Source organism: Crassostrea angulata, chromosome 10 (assembly GCF_025612915.1).
Source record: "Crassostrea angulata isolate pt1a10 chromosome 10, ASM2561291v2, whole genome shotgun sequence".
NCBI classification, from domain to species: domain Eukaryota; kingdom Metazoa; phylum Mollusca; class Bivalvia; order Ostreida; family Ostreidae; genus Magallana; species Magallana angulata.
The window spans coordinates 20,670,783-20,680,000 of NC_069120.1; the positions used below are offsets into that span (position 1 = coordinate 20,670,783).

The following is a 9,218-nucleotide window of genomic DNA, read 5'->3' on the forward strand; positions in this document are numbered from 1 at the left end:
TACATAATTATCACGAAAGAAGATTTCCGCCCCTATTATTCAACCTCTGTTAATAATTTTATATACATGTTCATTGTATATAAATACAAGAGTTTTACAATCATTTTTTAAACAAACTTTGCATATACCGTAGCAAAACCATAATTTTTTCTACTAGTATTTTTTGGGACCCTCTTTTTATTTTGATTGTTATGAATACGTAGACCTATAGCTCTACAGGAATTAACATCCGGGGTCTGTCATCCGAATTTTCCCGTAGAGCTACAGATCTTCAGCGATCGCACGCAATATTTGAGAGAAAAGCAGTGACTTACACTATTTGGAAATCAATGGAAGGAAATGGAATATAGAAGTAATACGTATTCATAACAATCTAAACAAAAAGAGGGTCAAAATGCATGTAAATATTCAAGTTTAGTATGAATTCGAATAAAAAATCTTTGGCTTTTTGCGCTGCTGATGTCGAACATGAAGAAAGAGCCAACACAAACCGTCTGAATGCCGATGAAACCAATTTACTTATCTTAAGATTATATATCGTTTTTTATTCAAATAATGAATTGATTTTGAAAAAAAGGTGTTGTATGTAAAATCATATCAATATGGCCGCTACTGTCTTTAGATATGAGAGGTAGAAATAAATGTATTTTTATTGATCGAATTAAACTAAATCTGAAAAAGCAAACGAAATCAAAACTCAAATGAAACCTACAACAATCCCCAATTGCTGCTGGTGCTGGTTTATCACAAGTTTAACTTTGATTTGTATATTCATCTACAGAATCATCGGCCTGTGTGCAATGACAGTCACGTGCTGAGTTTGTTCAACCAAGCGTGTCCCTCTTTGAATTTTGATTCTCTGACCCACACGTCGTTAAACATTACAGAGCACAATCAATGTTATCTGAAAAATATGGTTATTGACAAAATGATTATCTAAACATCAACTCCAGTTGTTTGATCTCCGTTTGGAGTTCTTTCCGATAAGAAGATATGACACCTTCAATGTAGCCATCGACCAAAACTGCGTAACTGTGATGTTAAAATTCATGCATATAATATTCAAACAACAATATCTGATTGTGTCGCAATCATTTTGGAAAGGAAAGTGCAAACTTAGATAGAAATTTCTAATTTTAAATTTTGAAGTGAAAATCAGTAATTAATAAAGCAGCTCACATTAGGTGACACGATTTTGGAATAAAACCAACCAATGATTGTTAAATTATCGATAAACAGCCCGAGTTTTTATTTAATGTACGTAGATATGAATAGTACTTCAACGTTCCTTTTGCTCACGACAAGAAACATAACTTGCATTTTTCGATTCATCTTTTGGAAAGAGTGGAGTTGTCTTTCTTTCTTCAGAAGACTGCTCACTGAAAGAGTAGTTGAAACGAATTGTCGTAGTATGAAATAGGGGGGGGGGGGAAACTTACAATATCCCGTGTATCATAACGTGTAACTTATTCAAGTATTCTGGACCGTTAGGTGAGACTATATACTAGAAATGTAATTTAAATGTATTTTAACATCAATGGCGCGGATAAAAAAAAATTCCCAGGGGAAGGCGGGGGGGGGGGGGGGGGGGGGTCCAAGCGATACCTTCACATGCCGCGGGGGAAGGTGGTCGTAGGCCTACAATCGGCAAATTAACAAAGGGAATTTAATACTTGTAAATTTTCCAGGGATTATGTCCTGTCTTAACACCCCCCCCCCCGCCCCAACCGCGCTTGTGCACGCGGGTTTTAGCGCAAACAGGGTATCTTAGCCTCAAATTTATTATCAAACAATACATAATATAATCATCTATAATACATGGTGGTCAGGTAAAAAAAAATTAGTGATTTTTTTTCTGCTTAAAGAGATAATTTTTTTTTTATAAATCATTTTTTATTTTTGTCGTGGTTTTAAAGATATTATGCAGAACCAAAATTACTGAAAAATTCTTAATTGAGTCAATGTGTAAGATATGAGTTCTAGAGTAAGATAGAAAATAAAGATGCATTCAGTTTTTATTTGTATAATAAGTAATGTAAATCAAGCTTACAGAATGCTAAACAAAGCAATGTAACGTGTATTGTAAACAAGTACTCAACAAAAGTGCACCCAACCCTCTCTATACCTAAAATTTCCACTGGAAGGAGTTGCACTCGTTTAAATTTTTAAAGATAAAACATTCAACATACTAATACTAATATTAAGCATTTACACGACATTTTCTAATACATGTAACTCTGCAAACATAAAAACATGAACGTAATGAAAATGAATGAAAGAGATAAAAATTTATAATCAATATCTTATACATACAAAATCACAACCTCAGATGCATTATTTAATGTAACGTGGAATGGAGAAAGCTGATATAGACAATACCTGCTTATATGTTATATTATGTGTATATCAAAATAGATTTACATGTATATTCAAGTCAATGTACCAGGGAATCATGAATATTCGTTGGGGCTCAGTTTGCATGGATTTCCTTGGTGCACATTCCCAACAAATTATGAATTTACTCATTTTGCATAGAAGAATCCCAGAACTTACATCCCCACAAACCTTTTTAAAAAAAAATGGAAATCCAATAAAATTATCCCCCATGAATATACATGTAATTGTTTCCACAATAATAAGTAACACAATTCTAGAGTCAGTATAAATCACAATTTTCCCAGAGAATCATAATACAGTTTTGCTTTGGACCGCAGACTCTCGATGCTGGGGTTGTAGTGAGTTTCCAATGAAGTCCCCTCCCTCTTGTACAGGCTAGAGGACAGGGGGTGGGAGGAATGGGCGGGGCCCAGAGGCGATGCTTTACGATACACGGACGGAAAGGAATTCTCCGGTAGGCAAAACGGAAACCCGAATCCATGGGGAGGGGGAGGAGGAAAACTAAAATGTCTCTGATTGTTGAAAATCTGAAACGGGGGTAAAGATGTTGATGGCGGATAGCTGAGTGTCTCTTTATCTAAAAATAAACACAAATAAAAAATTAAAAACATAATCATTCACTTATCAACATGCTTATTCTGTTAAAGTTTTCATTGAAAAAAAAAGAGTGGCATGAGTACAAATGCGTACGAATTGATGTGTCTTTATCGTACAAACTTAAACACCGTAATTGGAAGTGCGAGGAATTTTTACCAGTTTGCTCAATATCAGGAGATGGCGTCGCCCTCGTTTTGGGGTCATCGCTTTCATCGTCGTCCTTTTCATCAGCGTTTGTAGTGGAGCCCTCGGCGTTCTCTGACTTTGAAGCAGAGCCAGAATAATTTACAATGCCATTGTCCGGTTCCTCATTTTCTAGTCCAGGTTTTTGATCTGCAGAGAGGATAAAAGAGCTTAATATCAGAACAAGTATCTCACATCTCTGTTTAAGATCGTGGTTGAGCATTGCAACTCAACAAAATCTGATCAAACTTTTGAGTAAGACATGTTTTGCTTGCTGCATTCTGTAAACACCCACTTTTACTTTACTAATTAGTTTGGGAAGGGATTTTAATGTATTGAAAGAGATTGCATAATAAAAATCTTTATTTGAATGACACGATTTCATAATCTTTATAACAGAATTCTCACCCAAAGGTTTATCGTAAATATAAATTGTCAGATTTAAACGCATCATAAAAAGGGCGTTTTACAGACACACAAGCATACATGTATAAAACTATTAACTGAAATAAAAGTAAATTGCTAATCAAATCCCATTTTTGAAATTAGAAGGAAAGGATCAAATTCTCTTTTACGCAAACAATTTTTATCTGTGCTTGTTTTAACCCCACCCACCATCTTAATTCCCATATAGAAAACGACTATCGAGATAGTGGCAGTCCTCTTCTAACCTGTATCTAACGTCCGTAGCTCATCTTCCTCTTCCTCGCTGACCACGTCTACTATTACGTCATCAGTCAGGTCAAGGTCAGTATTTGCGTCACTCTGTTGAGAGACACCTGTATCGGATTCTTCACCGGCTCCGGATTGGTTACTGCTCTCAGCAACAGGCGCCACCTTCTGTTTCTTTCTATATTTGGCCCTTCTATTCTTGAACCATACCTATAGATTTATTTTATATGAGAATTGGGTTATATATAAGGAGATACATGTACAATACAATCTATACCTGACAAATGTTTTTACTTAATAACTGGTAAAAAAAAAACAGTAAAAAAACCCAGATAATGTTTAACCTGAATTGCACAGATATGGCAGAACTATTTTTGATATTTTTTAAAGTTTATTTTTTGCATGTTTGTATCTTATTGCAAATATACCTGTAATTTTCTATCTAGATACTAAGACCAGTTACAATTTTGGCACAGAAATGGCAACCTACTTTTTAAAAACATTTTTTTTAAATAATCTATCTTAGTTGATGAAATGAAATTTATAATTAAGTAAAATATTGGTTATAAGATTCAGATTATGTAACCATAATTTTCGATGGTTTAGGAACTTAATAATGTGTATTGGACTAATTGCTTTTGTTCAAAATCTAGTTAGGAAAACAAACTCTCTCTCCCTCTCTCTCTCTCTCTCTCTCTCTCTCTCTCTCTCTCTGCACGCAAAGTACATGTTTAACGAGAAGCAAGCATGCAGGGCTCATGTCATAATAAACTGCGTACTTAATCAACCACATTATATCATTGTATCAATTACCATAATTTTAAGTTCGATTTATTCAAACCACAGATTTGCAGAAGTGAAGTTTTAATGCACTATGTAATAAAAACTTCATTTCCAATAAGACAATGTTTGCATTATGATATCATCACGTTTAATTCAATGAATGTGTTACCTTATTTATCCAAATAAGGAAAAAAATTGACAGCAAATTTAAAAAAAGATACATCTTGCACTTAAATGTCTAAAATTTGTTTTTAAGTAATGCATTTCAAAAACTCATTAACCAACTTAGATATGCCAATCAAATATGAGATAAAACAAAATACCGATGGTCACACCCATCGATAAAAACCTAGCGGAATTTAAACATTCTGCACGATGTAGCACTTGCTACTGCATTATAATGCACGTGAATATTTTATAAAATTATCAGGACACACACAAAAAATTTAAAATGAACAAATAGAAAAATAAATTGATTAATGAATCAATCAATAAATAAGACGTGTTTTTAATTAATTATTTCCAAAAAAATGAAATCACGTGTTTGTAAATACAGCAAAATGAGGTGAGATAAATACCATACAGGTGACTTAGACGGTGTGTTTCGTACCTGGATTCTGGCCTCTGGGAGGTTGGTCATCATTGCGAGCCTCTCCCTCATCACGACGTCGGGGTAGTGCGTCTTGGCAAATGTTTTCTCTAGCGTGGACAGTTGCTGGTTGGTGAAGGCCGTCCGGCATCGTCTCTGCTTTCTCTGACAGCCGAACCTTGCCTCGAACAGCAAATCGGCTACAAAACCCGAAAAAAAAGTATTTAAAATTTTCATAGAATTATTCAATTTATGTTGTTGACATCTTTGTCGCCGCTGGGTTTTTTTCTCACTTGGTTATTACTAGTAATTACAAAATGATACTTAATACTGGAAATCAAATCGTAATCTATTTATTCATTTTATCAATATAAAATAATCTTGAAGTTATCCGAGTATTACTGTATTTTAATCTTAATGACATTATTGAGAAACAAATACAGATTTGGGGGAAACATAAAAATAAATCTAAAAGTTATATCGTTCAAGTGTTATTTTCAGTAACAGAAATACTTCTGATTTATTTTCAACTTTTGCTTACCAGCAATTTTATCAGCAAATGAGACTGAAGGCGGCAGAGCGTAGGGAGAGCCATGGAACGGAAAGAACGCTGGGTGGGACTGTAGGGGGTAGGTAATCGGAGGGTGAAGGCTTAAAAATGGCGGACGAGGCGAAAAAACCACGTGACTGTTGTAAGCCTGCATAACTAAATAGAAAAAACAGAACACTAAGTGAACACAACGTAAACTTAATGATACATTTTATGATTAAGAATTTTCTTCATAAAATGAAAAATTTTCGACAAAAATATTTTTCGTGGGTACCTACCTGGTTTGAAATCTAAGATTGTGGAAACTAAACTAAGTTCATTTCATATTAAAGCTAGTGTCTTGAGTAGACCAAACTTTAAGTACCTTGCTAAACTGGGAGTAAATGAAATTGATATCATTCCCATACAGATGATTAATTTAATCTGTGTGGAAAATAGAGGTAAAATAAATATGCGAAAACTTGCAAGAGATGCATAATTAATTGATCCTAATACAGTAAAAGCGATCTAGAGAAGTATTTAAACATATCAATTTCTTTTCATCAGTGTCTTCTCAATGAGTCTTGAGAGAGTTTAATATGGACCATCCTATTGTAATCAATCATTACCCCAGCCAAACACTCTTAGACAACTTTCTGAGCTGCTAATCTGTTTGGAAAGGCGTTGATGTTGTGTGATGGTTTCAGCTTTACGAATTTGCCAGTACAGAATGTTTACTCGGAAGCCACTTCTTATGAGAGCAGAAACGTGTTCAAGGATTTAATCTTTAAATGAAGTTTAAACACTGTTTTATACATACTTGTCGATGAACCCCTAAATAAACTGTTATAGGGGCGTGAAAAGGATATAGGTGTTATTCAACACACACTCGTCCGTCCGATGATCGATTTAATCATCGCGTTTTTTGCGAAGATATACTAATATATATATCGAGTCTTGAAAATGGTAGGACCTTTTTGCACATCGCCTAACGTCTTGTTTTGAGACGTTTGTCCATTTGTGGAAACACAAAGTATACAAATTTTGATTTGTCGGAAAGATGTTTTTACAAAGATATAAACAAAGCGTGCTCTAAATGCAATTTATCCTAAAAACACTTTTTAAAGCCTGTTTTTTTTTTTAATTAATGCAATTCCATATTTCAAATCTGTGCCGGTTTGAATGTGCAGAATTTAATTTTTGATCTTGTCATTTTTTTTTCATATCCATTTAATGAATCAATAAAAATGTAATTTATTTGTATACCATCACAAGACCCCTACTCTTTAGGGCGCAAGTTTTCAACCCATAATGTATGTGCAGTGTTTGATAAACGGAAATCGACAGAAACCAAACATTTTTCAAAAACAACTACACGCAGTCCGTGGTTTGATTTTTATAATCACTATCACGACTAAAACACTAAAAACTGAAACATAACTCAAACTATCTATCCACAATATGTATAGTATAGGCACCCTCATATACTTGAATCCTTAAATAGTTTTTTTTTCTTTTTTCCAGAATTTTGTATTATAACAAGTTCATAATAATGGGTATATACTGTATATATGCATAAAATCTGCTCTATTTAAAATAAATAATTTCATATATGTTAAAATCGTTGATTTTGAACAATAGTTTATAAGTAACAATACATTTTTAAAAATTCAGTGGGTGTTTATATTTTCTTTATTTTACTCCAATTAAAAAGGTGAAACTCTATGCTTTGAAAGTGAAAATCGAGAGTTAAATACGAATACATTTATGTTTATTTTGCTTTAAAGATATAACAATTTTTTTTCAAACCTCTCATCATTACTATTAGATAGATCATATCTATACTTCTCCCTTTTCTTTTTTTTATTACTTTTAAAACTAGAAGGTTGGGGTTGGGGGAGGTTGTGCTAACATCTAAAAAAAATACACAGTAATTTGACGATATAAAGAATGTGACCTCTAAAGTACAGTACATGTAGGGGAATATATTGTAATGTCATGAGTTAATGGTAATTTATTATTCGTTTTAGAGCAAACTAAAAGTTTGTAAATGTTGATGTATAATTTCATTTAAAAACTGTGATCAAATATTTATACATATTTTTAAAAATATCTAAAAGTTTGATGATGATTTGTTTGAAGGGTAAAGAACATGTACATCAAATATCAAACAAAATCATGATATTGTAACCGTTCGTATTAAGACGTGTGCATCAAAGCAGCAATAACAGTTTTTACAAGGAAAACAAAACAGTTTTTAAAGACAGTTAAAAGGAGTAAATACAAGTATTATTATAAAATTGTTTTGGAAAAAAAGAAAATTATTAAATTGTAACTACAAAATGTTTTATTTTGTAACTTGTGTAAAGGAAGTTTTGAAGTATTTTTTTTTAGTTTTTAATGATTGAAAAATAAATCGATTTTTTTAAGGATGATCGCCTTGAAATATTATATTTACAATTTGTAATTGTTTCTTTTGAACACAAATTAAAAGGATGCATCTACATGTATTTGAAAAGGGCTAAATCCACAAATGCTGTTTTTAAATAATTAAAATGATTTATAATTACAAAAATTCAAAGAATATATGCGTTGAATTTAAAATAATAAAAGAAATAATTTTATTGATTGTGGTATATTTCACATGTCAAAAAAATCAAGAAAGCCTTTTAATTAAAATCAATTTCATTTCTCGTTAATCTTAAAATCGAATAATAGTTTATTTCTTTTCAATGTCAATAATAAATTGAAAGTTCGTTTCCAAAAAACTAATCGTGATGAATTAATTGTAAAACATTCTGATAGCAATAATAAATGAAATGCATTTAAAGAATGTAGATATGTTAAAAATATTAAACTGGGGTCTTAAAGCTTCGATTATGTAAAGCATTTATCTCCAGATATTCACAAAAATGAATAAATGACAAATTTTTCAACTACCTTTTTTAAAACCTGTTTCCACATTTTATTTAACATTTAGTCATTTTTAAACATACATAAATAATATTTCTATATTCAACCTAAAAAGCAAAAAAGAAAAAAAAAACATACATGTATCTTGAAAATTATTTTTAAGTTCAGAATTTAAAAGACGAACAACCTACCTGTAAGAAGCAAAAAAGGGTTAATAGAAAAAAAAATTCATTTAATGAGAGATGTAAGACTTTATATCCTCATGTGTGACAGCGGGTCATACCCTCCCAATAAAAAATAACGATCTTGACTTAATCAAATTTTGTGTTTGTGTTTCTGTTTAATCATTTCGAGTACCCATGTCTCAAGAGGAATACGTTAAGATGACAACACGACAGATTCGTGAAGATCGGGAAAGGTAGCGTGTCGTCTCAATGGCCGCCCAGTATCAATAGCGCTTTTCCTGTAACGTTTTTTTTTCTTCGTCCCCGCGCAAAACCACCCCGCGTATATTGCTAGCATAGTTAGGCTTTATTGGAGAAAGTGGAATTTTCC

The 9,218-nt window shown here is 32.4% G+C and overlaps 1 protein-coding gene across 1 annotated transcript; it reads right to left on the bottom strand.

Annotated features, from left to right (window-relative positions):
- Positions 1–1,997: 1,997 nt before the first annotated feature.
- On the bottom strand, positions 1,998–6,131 carry LOC128166941 (diencephalon/mesencephalon homeobox protein 1-like). Its single transcript, XM_052832417.1, has 6 exons — positions 6,050–6,131; positions 5,763–5,927; positions 5,243–5,421; positions 3,849–4,059; positions 3,151–3,327; positions 1,998–2,974 (listed from the first exon to the last, which is right to left on the bottom strand). The coding sequence occupies exons 2-6, from the start codon at positions 5,923–5,925 to the stop codon at positions 2,667–2,669; spliced, it is 1,038 nt and encodes a 345-aa protein (XP_052688377.1). The 5' UTR covers positions 5,926–5,927; positions 6,050–6,131; the 3' UTR covers positions 1,998–2,666.
- Positions 6,132–9,218: the final 3,087 nt, after the last annotated feature.

Bases quoted from the DNA above. Each gene is read 5' to 3' on its own strand.
- LOC128166941 (XM_052832417.1), bottom strand. From the start codon at position 5,925: ATGCAGGCTTACAACAGTCACGTGGTTTTTTCGCCTCGTCCGCCATTT. The intron at 5,422-5,762 runs GTAAGCAAAAGT...CGGGTTTTGTAG, and splicing joins ATTTGCTGATAAAATTGCTG to CCGATTTGCTGTTCGAGGCA. The intron at 3,328-3,848 runs GTTAGAAGAGGA...TCCTCTCTGCAG, and splicing joins GCTACGGACGTTAGATACAG to ATCAAAAACCTGGACTAGAA.